Source organism: Ovis canadensis, chromosome X (assembly GCF_042477335.2).
Source record: "Ovis canadensis isolate MfBH-ARS-UI-01 breed Bighorn chromosome X, ARS-UI_OviCan_v2, whole genome shotgun sequence".
NCBI classification, from domain to species: domain Eukaryota; kingdom Metazoa; phylum Chordata; class Mammalia; order Artiodactyla; family Bovidae; genus Ovis; species Ovis canadensis.
This window is the reverse complement of record NC_091727.1, coordinates 44,890,196-44,909,757: the sequence shown is the minus strand read 5'-3', so window position 1 is coordinate 44,909,757 and position 19,562 is coordinate 44,890,196. Positions and strand designations below refer to the sequence as shown.

Genomic DNA, 19,562 nt, shown 5'->3' with positions numbered 1-19,562 from the left:
TCTTAGGGAGTGAGCATCTTATATTGCACTGTCAGATATGATGTAGCTTTGTGTGTGTGTGTGTGTGTATGTGTGTGTGAGAGAGAGAGAGAGAGAGAGAGAGAGAGAGAGAGAGGCTTTAATTAGATTGAGGAAATTCCTTCCTATCCCTAGTTTGTCAAGGGTTTTTATCAAAAAAGGCTGTTGTATTTTGTCAAATGCTTTTTCTGTATCTATTGAGATGCTTATGAGGTTTTTGTTCTTTATTCTATTAAAATGATATGTTACATCAAATTTCAGATGCTAAACCAACTTTGCATTCTTGGAATAATTCCCACTTGGTTATGATGCATAATCCTTTTTATATATTTACTGGATTTGGTTTGTTAGCATTTTGCTGAGGATTTCTGTATCTCTATTCTTCAGGGATATTCATAAATTTTCTTGTGATATCTTTATCTGGTTTTGGTGTCAGGGTAATACTGGCCTAATAGAATGAATTAGGAAGTGTTCCCTTCTCTTCTATGTTTTGGAAGAGTTTGTGAAGGATCGGTGCTAATTCTTCCTTTAAATGCTCAGTATGAGGACATGAAATGTGGATATAACCCAAGAGAGCACAAAATAGTGAAAAGTATCAAGTTTTAGGATCTCAGAGCAATGGGACAGTGCTATTTATGAGGATATCAGGACAAGGGAGACTTGAGAGGCAAGGCTTCAGTGGAGGAGAAAAGGAAGTTCCTGCAGAAATACTGTCAAAGGTACTCCCTCCTGCTGCCAAGGGCTCTTGTGTCTTGTAGAAAGGCTCTAAACTGCATGATGACCTCATTCCTCAAAAGAAATTCTCCAACCAGTTATATCTTTCCTTTTTCACAGGCTAGTTCGGGCTTGCTCAAAAGTGTTAGCTCTGCCGGCCTCTCCTGTGCTTTCTTTATCCATGGGTGTGTGTAACAGATTCTTTGAACATCAATAACAGTGCTTCCCCAGCACTGGTCCTGACATGCCCCAAACTGTCTTCAGTTACTTCAGGGGGTGTCTAGGAATTCTCAGAACTAGTTTACTTTCAGTTTTTATTTGCTTAAAAAAGATGCATGCCATTTCAGATGTTTCTTTGTGGTAGATGTGTCAGAGGAGGAGGAATTGGAAGCTAGGTGTCATGGAAAGAAAACAAAGCTAGAAGAAAAGTTACAAGTTACAGAAGACTGAGAATCTTTGATCTGGGGTATTTAGAAGTATTCACTCTGTCCTAATCACTGATTTATCCCAATGTTTGGAAGAAGTCCTGACACATCAGAGTGGATGCTCAGTAAATATTTGCTAAATGGAAAACTGGTCTTCCTAGGTGGTGCTAGTGGTCAAGAGCCCAACTGCTAATGCAGGAGATCTAAGAGATGCAGGTTCGATCCTGGGTGAGGAAGGTCCCCTGGAGAAGGGAACGGCTACCCACTCCAGTATTCTTGCTGGAGAATCCCATGGATGGAGGAGCCTGGAGGGCTACAGCCCATAGGGTTGCAAAGAGTCAGGCACAGCTGATGCAACTTTGCATGCATACACACAAATGGAAAACCTTTGAATTAATGAATCTAAGACTCTATGTGTTTATAGGAGACAGTATGTGGGAAGTACCTATAGAAGTACAAAAGTGGAGGAATCAAAATGCTCAGAGGAGATAGCACATGTGAACAACCAGGGCAATAGATGGATGGATGTGTCAGACTCAGGCCCCAGATTTTTTGGACAGATTTGATTTAAGATATTTTGTTCTGTTACTTCCTTAAGAGAGTCATTCTTATTAGACTTGCTTTTATGTTTGGAAAATATCCTCCCTTAGAAGGCAGAGGCCGTCTGCATGTGGACTGTGTGAGATGTGGTGTATTGAAGAGGACACTGGACTTGGAATCAGAAAGTGAGAGTTCCAGCTCTACTACTTGCCCCACAGAAACATTTATAAACACACAAGGCAGCAATCGTCCATGAATAAGAGTCAGCCAACACAGGAAAAAGGGAAAACAAACATCAAAGGGTAGAATTGTTGGTTAAGAACCCTAAACTAAGTATTTTAAAAATAATTAAAGATAAAATAAGTGAGCGAAATTATAAGAGAAGGATCCCACTTTCAAGATCATATAGTTTTAGAGAGAAGAAGGGAAACTTCTAGAAATAAAAGTATATTTATTGAAATGAAACTTTCAGTGTATTGGTTATAATCACTTTTCAAACATTTAATATTATTTGGTAAAACTGGAGATACTCAATTGTCTTAAAGAAGTTATAAGTACAAAATTAAGCACTAGAAAAAAAATCACAAGTTTCTTCCTGAACACTAACAGAATTTATAAGTTACAATAGCAAAGAAAACACATAATGAAGGAAAAAAAAAACAGTTACATGGATATACCTAGAGAGTGTCATACAGAGTGATGTAAATCAGAAAGAGAAAAATGAATATCATATTTTAATGTATATATGTGGAACCTAGAAAATTGGTATGTGCTGTGCTGTGCTAAGTTGCTTCAGTTGTTTCTGACTCTTTGTGAACCTGTGGACCATAGCCTGCCTGGCTCCTCTGGCCATGGGATTCTCCAGGCAAGAATACTGGAGGGGGTTGCCATGCCCTCCTCCAGGGGATCTTCTGGGCACAGGGATTGAATCAGCAGCTCCTGTGGCTCTTGCATTGCAGGCAGATTCTTTACCTCTGAGCCATGGGGGAAGCCCAGAAAAATGATATTAGTTCAGTTCAGTTCAGTCACTCAGTCGTGTCCGACTCTTTGCGACCCCATGAATCGCAGCATGCCAGGCCTCCCTGTCCATCACCAACTCCCGGAGTTCACTCAGATTCACATCCATCGAGCCCGTGATGCCATCCAGCCAGCTCATCTTCTGTCATCCCCTTCTCCTCCTGCCCCCAATCCCTCCCAGCATCAAAGTCTTTTCCAATGAGTCAACTCTTCGCATGAGGTGGCCAAAGAAAGTACTGGAGTTTCAGCTTTAGCATCATTCCTTCCAGAGAAATCTCAGGGCTGATCTCCTTCAGAATGGACTGGTTGGATCTCCTTGCAGTTCAAGGGACTCTCAAGAGTCTTCTCCAACACCACAGTTCAAAAGCATCAATTCTTCAGCGCTCAGCCTTCTTCACAGTCCAACTCTCACATCCATACATGACTACTGGAAAAACCATAGCCTTGACTAGACGGACCTTAGTCGGCAAAGTAATGTCTCTGCTTTTGAATATGCTATCTAGGTATAGATAATCCTATTTACAAAGCAGAAATAGAGATACAGATGTGGAGAACAAATATATAGATACCAAGGGGGAAAGGGGAAGGATCGGAGGAATGTGGAGATTGGGATTGACATGCATACACTATGTACAAAATAGATAACTAATTAGAACCTGCTGTTCAGCACAGGCGGAGAAGGCAATGGCACCCCACTCCAGTACTCTTGCCTGGAAAATCCCATGGATGGAGGAGCCTGGTAGGCTGCAGTCCATGGGGTCGCGAAGAGTCAGGCACGACTGAGCAACTTCACTTTCGCTTTTCACTTTCATGCATTGGAGAAGGAAATGGCACCTCACTCCAGTGTTCTTGCCTGGAGAATCCCAGGGACAGGGGGCTCCTGTCTATGGGGTCGCACAGAGTCAGACACGACTGAAGTGACTTAGCAGTACAGCACAGGGATCTCTACTTAATGCACTGCGATGACCTGAGTGGGAAGGAAGTCCAAAAGGGACAGGTTATATGTATATGTATGGCTGATTCATTTTGCTGCACAGTAGAAACTAACAACATAAAGAAACTACACACCAATGAAAACTAGTTGACAGAAAAACAGTACATATACATGGTATACATGTTGATTACAATATAAACTAGTACATCAGAGTTGAGATAAAAAATACGTCCTATCAATGTGTGAGGGCTTCCCTGGTGGCTCAGCTGATAAAGAATCCACCTGCAATGCAGAAGACCTGGGTTCGAGACCTGGGTTCAATCCCTGGGTTGGGAAGATCCCTTGGAGAAGGGAAAGGCTACCCACTCCAGTATCCTGGCCTGGAGAATTCCATGGACTGTATAGTCCATGGGGTTGCAAAGAGTTGGATGCGACTGAGTGACTTTCACTTTCACTTCATCAATGTGTGAATAGGCTTAGACAGTACATTTGCTTTAGAAAAGGTGTGAATGGGCTTAACTCACCTACTAAAAGAAAAATATTTTCTTAAAATAATTTTAGTTATTTATTTTTGGTTGTGCTGAGTCTTTGTTGCTACATGCGCTTTCCCTAGTTGCAGAGAGGGCTACTCTTGGTTGCAGTGTGCAAAGTTCTTATCGCGATAGCTTCTCTCATCATGGAGCATGGCCTCTAGGGTGCACACACTTCAGTAGTTGCAGCACGTGAGCTCAGTAATTGCAGCACCCAGGCTCTAGAGCACAGGCTCAATAGTTGTGGCACACGTGCTTAGTTGCTCCGTGGCATGTGGGATCTTCCAGGACTAGGGATCAAACTGATGTCTTCTGCATTGGCATGGAGCCATCAGGGAAACCTGAAAAATATTTGCAATATGGCTTAAAAGCAAGACTCAAATGTATGGTGTATGGAGATACATCCAAGTTGAGTCATACAGGCTAAAAATAAAGACATGGGCAACGGAAATAACAAATCAGTGGGGCTTTTGATCCTTGATATCAAATAAAGTATAATTCAGGTCAAAAATAATTAATTGTGACAAAACAGATAACTTATAATGCAAAAATCCAATTTTATAATATTAAGTATAACATTTATGAATCTTTAAAAATCTTTTAAAAGCAGAAACTATAGATGCAAGATGATACAGATAGAAATAGATTGCTAGTAGGAAACTTCAACAGGTCATTCCTAGTGCAGAATAGATCAAGTGGCAGAAACATAAGGATACAGAAAAAGTAAACAACATAATCAATAAAATGGATCTCATTGATCTATAAGGAACTTTAGGACCTAATAATAGTGAGTATGCATGCCTTCCTTCTCAACTGCACATAGAACAGTTACAAAAATCCATCAAATATTAGGTCACAAAGAAAGCTACAGTAGGTCCTATATAATGGAAATATTACAAACAACATTTTATTATCACAGTGAAATAAAACTAGAATAAAAAAGTATGAAAACACTACATACCAGAAACTACTGGATACATTTAGAAATCAGAGGAAAGATTCATACTCTTAAACACTTACATCAATAAAATAACAGTGAATGAATTGTATCAACTTAAAAAGTGAGAGAAAGAACAAGAAATGAACCAAAAGAAAGCACAAGGAAGAAAAAAATGAAGATAAGAGTAAAAAATTAGTGAAGATTAGGATTAGAAACCAATAGGTCAGAGTAATAAATCAAAATTCTGGTTCTTTGAAAAAAGTAACAAAATATATAAACCACTGGCTACATTAATCAAATGGAAATGGGAGAAACACAACTACAAAATAAGAAAGACAAAGAAGAAATAGACAAGGATGGAACAAAAAACTTGAGTGTGGGCTACAAATGGGAACAGAACGAAGTTCAGTTCAATGGTTCAATCATGTCCAACTCTTTGCGACCCCATGTACTGCAGCATGCCAAGCTTCCCTGTCTTTCATCATCTCCCAGAGTTTGCTCAAACTCATGTCCATTGAGTCGGTGATGCCATCCAACCATCTCATCCTCTGTCATCTCCTTCTCCTGCCTTCGATCTTTCCAGCATCAGGTTCTTTTCTAATTAGTCAGTTCTTTGCATCAGGTGGCCAAAGTACTGGAGCTTCAGCTTGAGCATTAGTCCTTTCAATGAATATTCAGAACTGATTTCCTTTACAACTGACTAGTTTGATCTCCTTGCAGTCCAAGGAACTCTCAAGAGTCTTCTCCAACACCACAGTTCAAAAGCATCAGTTCTTCAGTGCTCAGCTTTCTTCATAGTCCAACTCTCACATCCATACATGACTACTGGAAAAACCATAGCTTTGACTAGACGGACCTTTGTTGGCAAAGGAATGTCTCTGCTTTTTAATATGCTATCTTAGGTTGGTCATAGCTTTTCTTCCAAGAAGAAATTGTCTTTTAATTTCATGGCTGCCGTCACTATCTGCAGTGATTTTGGAGCCCAAGAAAATCAAGTCTGTCACTGTTTCCATTGTTTCCCCATCTATTTTCCATGAAGTGATAGGACCAGATGCCATGATCTTTGTTTTTTGAATGTTGAGTTTTAAGCCAGCTTTTTCACTCTCTTCTTTCACTTTCATCAAGAGGCTCTTTTGTCCCTCTTCGCTTTCTGCCATAAGGGTGGTGTCATCTGCACACCTGAGGTTATTGGTATTTGTCTTGGCAATCTTGATTCCAGCTTGTGCTTCATCCAGCCTGGCATTTCACATGGTGTACTCTGCATATAAGTTAAATAAGGAGGGTGACAACATACAACCTTGACGTACTCCTTTCCCAATTTGGAACCAGTCTGTTGTTCCATGTTGGGTTCTAACTGTTGCTTCTTGACCTACATACAGGTTTCTCAGGAGGCAGGTAAGGTGGTCTGGTATTCCCATTTCTATTAAGAATTTTCCATAGTTTGTTGTGATTCACCCAGCCAAAGGCTTTGGCGTAGTCAAAATGAATGAAGCTGACTGTTTTTCAAATGAGTAACAGAAGTAACATAATCACTCTAAACAGGGAGGGGAGCATCAAAGTGGGGAAACACACCCAAGTTATTTTGGTACACAGTATTTTGACTAAATACATTGACTAAAGGAAAAAAAAAACCTGAAAGAAAAAAAAAAGACTGAACGCCTATATTGAACTTTAGTTAGTAGGCTTGTTTTCACAATGATATGAGTTAGCTATTCTGTAACTGTTTTGGGGGGTCTTTTAGCATTGAGCAAATAAGTAACTATTTTGAAGGGGAATCAGACTTCTTACAGTTTGAGAAGGGCGTTATAGATGTGGAAAGGGGAACTCGAACATGTACTCCATTGTGTTGACTGAAACTGGACATATCAGTATAAACTCATGGGTTTTAATATCTATCTATCTATCTATCCATCTATCTATCTATCTATCTATCTATCCAAAGACAGAAATTAAAAGAGATAAAGCTATCTGTGCCTATCTATAGCCCACCAGGCTCCTCTGTCCATGGGGATTTTTCCAGGCAAGAATACTGGGTTGCCATGCCCTCCTCCAGGGGATCTTCCCAACCCAGGGATTGAACCTAGGTCTCCTGCATTGCTGGTTGATTCTCTACCATCTGAGCCACCAAGGAAGCATATCTACCTATATCTACAGATATCTCGAATATCTTGTAGTGGCAGAGTACAAAGAAGTGCTTGAAAAATGGACAAAAGGACAGAAGAGTCAGCTTGGAGGAAATTTCACTGACTAAACGTAGCACATTTTTTTACATCAAAATAAACAATAGTAACATTATAATACACTGACTAAAACAAGAGCCTATAGAACATTCTGATATAAATGAATGAATAAATGAATAATTAGGAAAAAATTTATTGCTTGTATTAGAATGCCAACTAAAATATGTAGAAGGAATGGTGGAGTTACATCCTTTGGCCATCAGAATAGTAATAAATGATGTGGGCAAAATCATCAATTGACATTAGTAATTTAATGAGTAACTTGGTATTTACATAGTTCCAAATGATCTCCTGACAGAATTCTTACTAATTAAAAAAGGCAGAAAAAAAAAAAGACACTACAGTGGAGAAACTTGGTATACAGTACCTTAACCAAGTGACTGAAGTTGACTTCACCATTGATGGTTAAAATACACATTATGCACCTGCTCCTTTGATGACTGAGAAGAACACAGACTTTCTCTTGTGGTGTTCCTGCCAAAATGCCATAAACAAAAAGCTAGTAATTTGTGATGTTAGATGAGATCTTGACCAGATATTTAAAACTATTTTTTAATTTTTGCTAAAAAGAACATTTTGGGGACAATTGGCAAAATTTACATTAAATATTTATAGTGAGAAATAATATTTTATTAATACCAACTTTATGATTTTGATTATTGTACTTTAGTTATATAAGAGCATGTCTTTGTTATTAGGAAATATAAACTGTAGTATTTAGGGGTAAAAGGGTATGATATCTGGTATTTACTCTAAAATGGAAAACTTGTGTATGCAGAGGAAATGATAAAATACATGGTAAAATATAAAACAATTGGGGAAATTTGGGTGAAGGGTAAACAAGAGTTCTTTGTACTATTCTTCCAACTTTTCTATTGGTTTTGAATTATTTCAAATTTAAAAAGTAAGAAAAAGAAATATTTAAAAATATTTGTAAGAAGATGTAGGAGAATAATTTTGTTCTATAGGTATTTTTGAATTCATGTACAAAGCACAAACCATAATAGGAAAGAATGATCTATTTGAGTAGAGTAAAATGACATATTCATGTACAATAAAGAAATCTATAAATGGAGAAACCAAACTGCAAATGATGAGAAAATATTTGCTATGCCTAAGATTCGTATCCAGAAGATAGTTTTAAAATTACAAATGATCAAATAGAAAAATCAGCAAAGGATATGAATGGACGGGTCACAGAATAAGATAAGAAGCCTGTGAAAAGATGACTAACTGCACTAGGAATTAGGGAGAAACAAATTAAAATAACAGTGGCATACCATTTCATATTTATTCAAATGATTGTTCAAAACTACACAATTTGGTAATAACTTGTTGAAAGGATGTAGGTGAAAGGGAACTTTCTTAATTGGTTTAAAGATTCTGGAGATCCAGTAGAGTTGAATGTGTGAACAATTCCACCTTTAGATATGTAGCCTAGATAATCTCCAAAGAAAGGAGAGGGTTGCTCTCTCCAGCATTGATAACTAGTGAAAAATTGGAAAACAACCTCATAGTCATCAACAGATGGATCACTGATTAGTGGTATAATCATACAATTCGTTTAAAATGAATGAAACAGAGCTACATGTGTTAACATGTAGAAATCTCAAAAAAAAAATCCTAAGTGAAAAAAGCAGGTAGCAGAAATTCATAGGGTGAAATTTAAAACGACAGAAAATCCGTAATGTATATTTTTAAGGAATAAGAAAAGAGAGAGTTCCTGCCCTGGGAGAATTGGTGGGCATTTGAAGAGGGTCAAGTAAAGGTGATTACATTGCAGTACCACAAAAGCCACCATTAGAACGGGCAGCTAATATCGGGCGAGTGGAGAAGGTGGAGGAACGCTTCCCGGAAATGTCAAAGCCTTCCACACCTCTCTCCCGCCCTGAACCAAGCCCTGAAAGACAAGAAGGGGTTACCCAGGTGAGAGATGGCAAGGAAGGGTGTTTCCAGCAGCTAGTGAAATTTGCAAAATCCCAAAGGGCAGAAACTGTAGAGTTTGGTTTAGAAACTGTCAGTGATTCCTCGGAGCTGGAGTAGAGGAACGGGGCAAAGAAAGGGATGGAGGGCGTTCGTGGGCACCTACTGACATAGGCTCTGACCAGGCTAAGGAATTGGCCTGCCTCGTGACAGCTAGAAGACTATTGAAGCTGAAGAGTAACAGGTGCACCATGAATTATATAAGAGGATGGCGCTGGAGGCAAGATTAGGTGTTTTGTTTGTTTCTGTTTTAAAAGAAAACCAGACAAGAAATAATAGGGTCTCGACTGAGACAGAGGATGTGGTGGCTGAAAGTTACCCGGAGTGTCCAACCAGTAGAGTAGGACTCGGGGAGGGAGTAGCTGTAGGTGTGGGGAGCGGAGCCGCTGGCTTGGGTATCTTGGGAGCCTGGTGGAGTGACAGAGGCCACTTTTTGTGCCACCTGACTCCGCCCCTGGCCACCATGACTGCACCAGGAACGAGCATCTTACAAAATGCTGCGTTCAAACGGAAGTACAGAGGAAGAACTGAGGACGGTGGTTACCGCTGAATGGATTTTCTCGGTGGTCGTGGTGGGAGGGGGGTGGGAGACACTTGGGGTTTGTGTGGCTTGGGATTCATCTGGAACGTTTTAATTACAAAGTAAAAGCTGATGTAAATGTAACGTGTACTGGTGTTACATTTCTGTGAGCACACGGGTGTCATTTTATTTTCTGCACTCTTCTGTATGAACTCAATTTAATAACCAAATGGCGAGAAACAGAAACGTGCAAGAAACAGAGGAGCTTCAGTGCAGGAAGGGCTTTGAGCCCTATCAAAGGGTTAAAACAGCAAGCGGCGGGGGCGGGGAATGGTGCGGTAGACAGCCTTTGTGTGTGCACAAGGCGTGTGGAGAGAAAAGCCTCGGGGGAGACCGGTCCCCGGCTGAGTGGGTCGGGTGGGCGGGGGGAGGCGCCCGCGCGGAGCTTCCGCCTAGCCCCGCCCCGGCCCCGCCCCGAGCCCCCGGCCCGCGGAAGCCCCTCCTCCTTCCGTGACACCGCCTCCGTCTCTAGGTAACGTGGAGTGGGGGGGAGGCAGGGGCTCAAACAAAGCGGCCGAAAGGTGGCCGCTGCCTGCTGGCCTCTTTTCTCGGACCCTTGACCCTCGGACGCTCGAAACCATGGCCCTGCCTCTGCTGCCCGGCAACAGCTTCAACCATAATGTGAGTAGAGAGGGCACCCGAGGTCAGAAGTCCCAGCCAAGTTTGGGGTCCAGGTGTGACCACTACCCCGGCCTCCTAACGCTGCTTCGCCTTCTGTGGATTGGGCGCAGCTTGGGTCTAACTTTGTGGGCTCTTGGACTACCTCCCCTTCCCCCTCTGTCCAGCTGCATCTAGATGCTTTCCCTACATTAGATACAGACGTAGAGTCCTTATAGATGCTAAGACCCTCGAAGGTAGGATTGATGATAGTCACCGATGAGCGTTGAAGGTGTGCTAGGGGCTGTGCTTTAATCACCTTACACGGCATTAGATGCTCCCAACAGCCCTTTTATCAGCTATTTTTAATTCCTATTTTACAGTTGAGGAAACTGAGGCACAGAGCGATGAGTCAGTCACTCACTGGCCAGAGCTACACAGTCTCAGTGGTGAAGCTGGGTTTCCTCCAGGCAACCGGTCTCCACAGCCCAGAACCTAATCACTCTCCTTAATACCCTTTGTGAAAGAGTTTGTTATTAAAGTGAAGAAACCTGGCACTCTCAAGGCTGGTAGGGGGTGGATAAGGGTTCCACTGGCCTATAAAGTTTGATCCTAAACATTATAGAGAGCAGGATCCAAACTTGTAGTTCTTTCTTCGTTTAGGATTGGGAATGGTTCATTTCAAAACAAGATGAAAGTACCAAACAACACAACATTAAAAACCCTGAGCACGCAATAACTTTTGCCAGCAAATACCATCTTCTTTAATCCAGAACAGAAAAATGATTCAGGTTTTTGTTTGCACTGGTCCCTACTCGTTACTTGGGTTTTCCAGATGTATCTGTAAGAAGGGAAATTGATGGAACCACTCAAGGTATTTGTGTAAACCTCTGGTAAGTTTAGAAAACAGGCTGCAGATTGAAGCATTTGACTTTATGGATGCTGAACAGTGTCTGTATCCAAGTTGTTGGCCCTACGGTACCAGTTTTCTTGTAGCTTCAGGCCAGTGCATTCTGACCCCTGCAGGTTGGCTGGTCAGTTCAGCTTGTTTCTTGACCACTGGTTTGTGCTTTCTTGGCTGATGGATAGAGGCTGGCCTTCCATCCTAATGTTGCCCTTTGGTAAGATTATTGTTGTTTAGTTGTGTCCAATTCTTTGTGACTCCATGGACTGTAGCCCGCCAGACTCCTCTGTCCTTAGGATTTCCCAGGGAAGAATACTGGAGTGGGTTGCCATTTCCTACTTCAGGGGATCTTTCTGACCCAGGGGTCCCACCCACGTCTCTTGTGTCTCCTGCATTGGCAGGTGGATTCTTTACCACTGAGCCACCTGGGAAGCCTGTGGTAAGATTAAGCTAGTCACAAATTAAGTAAAACTCCTGAAAGACAGGGCATGAAAAAGGATTCCAGAAATAAAGAAGCATGCTGTGTAAAAGTAATTCTAATCAAAATTGAATGTAGAGCCCACAGCTTTGGACATAGCAACACTTCAGATCCTCAGCTCTCACATACAGTGATTAAGAGTGGGAAGAACAGTGGTTGGATGAGATATTTTAAAATCTGCAAGGCTGTACTGAGTGTACTTTTGCTTTTTTAAAGTTTTTTTTTTTATTGTGAAGTATAACACATGTACAGAAAAATGCACTATGAATGCTTATAGAATGGATATCAAGAAGGAAAATATTACCAGGACTCCCAAAACATCAACCTTGACTAGGGTTGCCAGATTTAGCAAGTAAAAATACATGTCCCAAATAGTGCATGGGATCTACTTATATTAAAAGATTCTCTGTTGTTTACCTGAAATTCATATTTAACTGAGCAGCTTGTATTTTACATGGCAACCCTGCCTATGACCCTTTCTGGTCATTACACCTTTTCTATTCTCCGAAGACAACTATTCTCCTGGCTGCTATCACTGTAGTTCATTTTGGCTTGCTTTTGAAATTTGTGTCAGTGGAAATGTCTGGTTTTTATTCTTTTGTGGCTGGCTTTTTTTTTTTTTTTAAGCTCAGCATTATGTTTGTGAGATTTGTTCATGTGTCTGTCTATAGAGATAGTTTGTATGTTTTCACTGCTCTAGAATATTCTACTGTATGGGTGTTGAAAGTGAAAGTGTTAGTCCCTCAGTCGTGTCCAACTCTTTGCAACCCCAAGGACTGTAACCGGCCAGGCTCTTCTGTCTATGGGATTTCCCAGGCAAGAATACTGGAGTGGGTAGCTATTCCCTTCTCCAGGGGATCTTCCTAACCCAGGAATTGAACCCAGGTCTCCTGCATTGCTGCAAGATTCTTAACCATCTGAGTCACCAGGGAAGCCCTGTATATATACAGGAAGATACTGTATGGGTATGGCATCATTTATATACACAGTTTACTCTTGACAGAGATTAGGTTTGTTTGGGGTTGTTAAAAATAGTTTGCTGTGACTGTTGTTCATGTCTCTGAGTACAATTGCCAGATCAAATGGTATTCTTTTTTTAAAAATCAAGTTCTTTTTTTAAATATAATTTTAAAATTTCTCACACGGCATTCTTGGGTTCACCTTTGATAGATGCTGTCATGGTGCTTCAGTTCAGTTCAGTCACTCAGTCGTGTCCAGCACTTTGTGACCCCCTGGACTGCAGCACGCCAGGCTTCCCTGTCCATTGCCAACTCCTGGAGCCTACTGAAACTCATGTCCATTGAGTCGGTGATGCCATCCAACCATCTCATCCTCTGTCATTCCCTTCTCCTGCCTTCAGTCTTTCCCAGCATCAGGGTCTTTTCAAATGAGTCAGTTCTTCGCATCAGGTGGCCAAAGTATTGGAGTTTCAGCTTCAGCATCAGCCCTTCCAGTGAATATTCAGGACTGATTTCTTTTAGGATGGACTGGTCATAGTGCTTATATAAATTTAAATTCCCACCAGCATTTTATTTTCCTGTTGGATCACAACAAAGTTTGGAAAATTCTTTAAGTGATGGGAATACCAGATCACCTTACCTGCCTCCTGAGAAACCTGTCAAGAAGCAACAATTAGAACCAGACATGGAACAACAAACTGGTTCCAGATTGGGAAAGGAGTATGTCAAGGCTGTGTATTGTCACCCTGCTTATTTAATATATATGCAGAACACATCATGTGAAATGCTGGACTGGATGAAGCACAAGCTGGAATCAAGATTGCTGGGAGAAATATCAATAACCTCAGCTACGCAGATGACACCACCCTTATGGCAGAATGCAAAGAAGAATGAAAAAGCCTCTTGATGAAAGTGAAAGAAGAGAATGAAAAAGCTGGCTTAAAACTCAACATGCAGAAAACGAAGATCATGGCATCTGGTCCCATCACTTCATGGCAAATAGGGAAACAGTGGAAACAGTGACATTTATTTTCTTGGACTCCAAAATCACTGCAGATGGTGACTGCAGCCATGAAATTAAGAGACGCTTGCTCCTCGGAAGAAAAGCTATGACCAACCTAGACAGCATATTAAAAAGCAGAGGCATTCCTTTGCCAACAAAGGTCCGTCTAGTCAAAGCTATGGTTTTTCCAGTAGTCATGTTTGGATGTGAGAGTTGAACCATAAAGAAAGCTGAGCACCAAAGAATTGATGCTTTTGAACTGCGGTGCTGGAGAAGACTCTTAAAAGTCCCTTGGACTATAAAGAGATCAAACCAGTCAATCCTAAAGGAAATCAGTCCTGAATATTCATTGGAAGGACTGATGCTGAAGCCAAAGCTCCAATACTTTGGCCACCTGATACAAAGAGCTGACTCATTTGAAAAGACCCTGATGCTGAGAAGGATTGAAGGCAGGAGGAGAAGGGGACGACAGAGGATGAGATGGTTGGATGGCATCACCGACTCGATGGACATGAGTTTGAGCAAGCTCTGGGAGTTGGTGATGGGCAGGGAAGCCTGGTGTGCTGCAGTCCATGGGGTCACAAAGAGTTGGACACAGTTGAGCTACTGGACTGAACCATATTCTAACACTCAATTCTGTTAGTCTTTTGAATTTAATTATTATTTATTTGTTTTTAAGGTAATTTTATTTGTTTATTGGCTGTGCTGGGTCTTCATGTTTTTGTTGCACATGGGCTTTTCTGTAGTTGCAGTGAGTGGGGGCTATTCTTCAGTTGTAGTGCGCAGGCTTCTCATTGTGGTGGCTTCTCTTGCTGCGGAGCACGGGCTCTAGCATGTGTGGGCTTCGGTAGTTGCAGCTCCCAGGCTCTGGAGCATGGGCTTAGTTGCCAGGCAGTATGTGGGATCTTCCTGGACCAGGGGTGGAATCGCTGGATGGGTAAGGCAGATTCTTACCCATCAGGGAAGCCCTAAATTTTAGTTATTTTGATCAGTGGGTGTAGTGCAGCTCTGTAATTTTAATCTGTGGTTCTCCAATTCCTAGTGAAATTGAGCACATTTCCCACATTTTTTGGTCATTTGGATAGTTTCTTTTGTGTGGTGCCTATTTGTCTTTTGTCTAATTTCTATTGGGCTGCCTGTCTTTTTCTTAGTAATCTGTAGGAGTTCTGTATAGATTTTGAATATGACTCCTTTGTATGTGTTGTAAATATCTTTCAGTCTGTGGTTGGCCTTTTTACTCTCTTAATGGTGTTTTTGATGAAGAATTTGTCCTCAATTAAATTAGTACTTTTTGTTTCCTATTTAAGAAATAGCTCCTTACACGAAGTTCATGATGATATTTGCCTGTGTTATCTTCTGGAAATTTGATTGTTTTTACCTTTCACGTTTAGATCTATAATCTAACTGAATATATTTGTAGGTGTGTGTGTGAAAAGAGGTAGGGGTCAGGTTGTATTTTTTCCCCATGTAGCTATACAGTTAACCCAGAACCATTTGTTAAAGAACAAAATTATGAGTAAATTTTAAAGAGCTTATTGACTTTATTCAGTGATTCATGAATCAGGCAGATGGAAAGGAGCTCTAAAGAGCTATACAAGGCAAGAGATTTTGGAAAGTTTTACTAGGCAAAAAATTGGATTGGTTATTGTAAGGTTACTTTCCTTATAGGGAATGGCAGGGGTTTATCAGGCAGATTACCTAACTAATGCAGATCAGGAGATTCATGGTTGACTGGTTTAAGATTCTATTTCTGGGAGAGCTGAAATTGTAACGTTGAATTTCAGTTTGGTGACATAGGGCTTAGCGTAAGCAACTCCATTTGGGTCCTGTTGTTTTTAACACATTTTTGGAAATGGCCAACTTTTTTCCAGTTCTCTGTAGAGCTATATTTGTCATAAATCAAGTATCCAAAATATGTATGGGTCTGCTTTTAGACTTGTGAATGTATTTTTAAAAAGTATTTATTTACTTTATGCTTTAGACAAATAGGAGTATGTGTGTGTGTGTCTGTGTGTGTGTGTGTGTGTGAACTAGGGAGTGATAGTATACTTACTGGATATCTTAGGCTGTCCTTCTACAAATCAGTATTTATATATTGAGTATCCTAGTATGTGCCCAAAGCAGGTGGCTACATTAAGAAATTGTTACACTAGCCTTGGAACTAAATGTGCTATGTTGCCAAAAAATTAATATTTTTTAAAACTTGCACTTAGTTAAAAGGTTGGATGCTGTCTGGCACAGATTGGTCACAGAGTCCTAAAGCCAAATCTGGCCTTTTTTAATCCCTGCTTCCTTCCTGCTTGTTACAGAGCTCTGCTTGCTGAATTAAATTATTGAGAGAAAAACCTTGGCCTCCTGGAGATAGCATAATTATTGGCTGTTTGGGTTTAAAATTATAACACAAGCTAACTAACTTTTACTGCTTTTTCTTAGAAATTGAAAAAGGAACATACTCCCCATCTTAATTAGTTGCTGGTAGTCAGTCATGAACAATAGATTGATTTCTGTCCACAGCCAAGTGATGTGTAACCTCTCCTCTCATCTCTGAAGGACAAGAAGTATTGTGCTTTCTAAGATATAGGCATTTATATCACTGATGATGTTCACATTATTATAATGTGAATTAATTGCAAACCTAGGGGAAAGATCACAATTTCCGACACAAAATATCCTTTTTTTCCCCCAAGAATTTACATGCTGGATTTGTATTAAGCTAAGAGAGTCTCAGGCATATTGTCAAAAATGATAGGCTATTCAAGTTAAAAGGGACAGTTCCAGCCAGAGCTGAAAATCCCTTCTTCTGCATTTTAGACAGATGGTTGTGTAGCTGATCCTGAATGCCTCTAATGAATAATGAGGAGCACACTTTCTGTTTTTCATGAAGATACCTCGCCACCATCTTAGGAGAGTTTGTTGTAAATAGTCCATCCTCTATAAATGTTGTAAACAGTTCATCCTCTAATTTATAATGAAGCAACTGTTTCCTTAATAAGAAAAAGAAATTATTTGACTTTACAACAATAAAATAAAACAAATTTAGAATTTGTGTCTCATAGAAATACCTTGAATATTCTTATCTAGACTAATGCATGCCTCCATATTAACATAGGAAAAATCATTCTCTGGGAAATTGACCAGCAATTTAAATGATAAACAGCTGAGAGAGAAAAACTGTGAGTAATACATAGTATACATATTGATTTCATCATGTGGTGTTAGCTAAGTCAATTTAAATTTATCTCAGTGACAAAATCATAAAACAATTACTTTATTCACAAGGTAGAGGGTTTTCCAGCCTAAAATTCTGCCTACAGATTCCTGACTATGTTCTTAGTGGTCAATTCCATGGTCTTAAAATAACCTGCATCAGGTCCAAACCTCTTAACTTGACACCCCGGGGCATTAGAGTCTGTCACTCATTTTGTGAGATCAGTGTAATGAATCATGACCAGGATTTAGAGAAAAATGAAAAAGAAAAAAAAAATAGCGTAGAATAGAATTTTAAAAAATCAGTTTATTATGCTTGGGAAGAGTAAGTATTATTTCATGAACCTTTGTGTCATATATGTATAAGTGAACTAGCTTGCACTAGAATCTATTTGTTATTGTGGCTACAGTCAGTGTTTGAAAACCACTCTCATTAGAGCCATCTTCACCAGTTTCTTGCCTCTGTTTAAATTCTCATCTTCAACATCCTTCAAGGCCAAATCTAGTCTCTCACCATTCAGGAAGTCTCAAGTGATCCTAGTCAGTCTTTCTTAGTGGTTTTCTTTTGTTTGTTTGTTTTTCATGAAGGTGAAACTCATGTAATATAAAATGACCATTAACCATCATTTCAAAATGTAGAATTCAGTGGCATTTAGTACATCCAGTGTTTTGTGACTGTCATCTCTATCTAACTAGTTCCAAGACATTTTCATCCCCTCACAATTTTTTACCCCAGGAGAACCTTTGAAATGATTTTCAGGTCTTGGGGGAACTCCTGCATAAAAATGATTTCTATAGCCCATGGTATGTTAGCAAGATCCATGAGTTGTAGATATAGTGATCCAATAATAATTCTCTTTTGAGTAAAGAATAATGGTTTTCTGTGGATTTGTTGATTTTGGCCAAGTAATTCACCTACTCTGTGTGATTTGTGTGATTTTCTTTTCTCACAAAGGATCTCAACTCTAATGGGAGTGCCCTAGGGGAAACATCAGGGCTTTTTTTTTTTTTTCTTACTGTAAAATTTCCTACTTGATTTTCTCCCCTTTTTTCCTTACCCAAGTAGACCTAAAAATCCTCTCACGTTTTCTACTATAGAGGGTTGCTAGTAAGGTGTGAAATGTGCTATGAGCAAGAAGTTTTCTCTCTCATTTAAAACTGAAAAAAAGGACTTTCAGCCAGGTTTTCTTGAGAAACAAACAGGTAGTTAAGCTTAGCTTACCTTTCTTTTCTTTTCATACTTTTAAAAAATTCATAAGGCAGCATGATACATTTCTGGTAAATAACTATTTTAATCCAAGGTGGGATTTACTTTTTCAAAAAAGTAGGCTTAGTTGGTTTCAGTTCAGTTCAGTTCAGTCGCTCAGTCGTGTCCAACTCTTTGCGACCCCATGAATCGCAGCCCACCAGGCCTCCCTGTCCATCACCAACTCCCGGAGTTCCCTCAGACCATAGTTGGTTTAATTTAAATAAAGGTTGTAAGTTCACTTTACTTAATGCTGTTTATAACATGAAAATATAGATAGTGTTAAATAAGCAAAACTCCTAAAATCATACTGACAAAGCAATATGAATAAAAATATAGCCTGAGACTTAATTTTATGTGAGACCTAAAAATTGTGTGTTTTTTTTTTAATGGCTGATATGATCAGACTCAAATATTAACAGTTATACAATCATTATAATCTTGATCTTATAGACCTTTATATACATAAGAAAATAGTTTTTTTAAAAACCAAAAGAATGAAAATTAGATCTTCAGGGTGAAACCTAGGCTTGTATTTTGTCATATAGACATGAAATTCTGAGTCAAATTTGAGATAAGTACATACACGTTTTGTTTTCAACTGAGATGAGGTTTCTCACCTTTCTCTTGATACTTATTAAACAAGGAAAGCTTTGCTTGTATTTGTGAGAAGTTAAAAACTGCAGCACAATGCTCACTACTTTCGTATGGATGGCAGGATACTTGATTTTCACATAAATTTGGAACTGGTCATATGTGTGTGTTTAATTTTAAGAGAAATTGCTGAACTGTCTTCCAAAGTGGCTGTACCATTTTGGATTCCCACCAGCAATGAATGAGAGTTCCCATTATTCCAAATTCTTGAGAGCATTTGGCATTGGCAGTGTTTTGGATTCTAGCCAGTCTCATAGGTGTGTAGCTCTTTTTTATTTTTAATATCATAAATTCATTTTATTTATTTTACAAAACATTTTTTAAATATAAATTTATTTTAATTGGAGGCTGATTACTTTACAATATTGTATTGGTTTTGCCATATGTTGACATGAATCTGCCATGGGTGTACATGTGTTCCCCATCCTGAACCCCCTAACACCTCCCTCCCCATCCCATCCCTCTGGGTCATCCCAGTGCACCAGCCCCGAGCATCCTGTATCATGCATTGAACCTGGATTGGTGATTCATTTCACATATGATAATATACATGTTTCCCTGGATTGGTGATTCATTTCACATATGATAATATA

General features: G+C 39.7%; 1 protein-coding gene across 5 annotated transcripts in view; it reads left to right on the top strand.

Moving 5' to 3' along the window:
• Positions 1-10,173: 10,173 nt before the first annotated feature.
• EFHC2 (EF-hand domain containing 2) overlaps positions 10,174-19,562 on the top strand; it is a 234,573-nt gene continuing 225,184 nt past the window's right edge. For 4 of the 5 annotated variants that reach the window (XR_011446121.1, XR_011446120.1, XM_070289921.1 and 1 more), the window contains exon 1: positions 10,215-10,542. Coding sequence is in view for 2 of the 5 variants with exons in the window: in XM_070289921.1 (XP_070146022.1) it covers positions 10,501-10,542 (42 nt within the window). In the remaining 3 variants the exon portion in view is untranslated. Of the gene's footprint in view, positions 10,543-19,562 lie in introns of all 5 variants that reach the window. The other variant, XM_070289922.1, reaches the window with a different exon arrangement.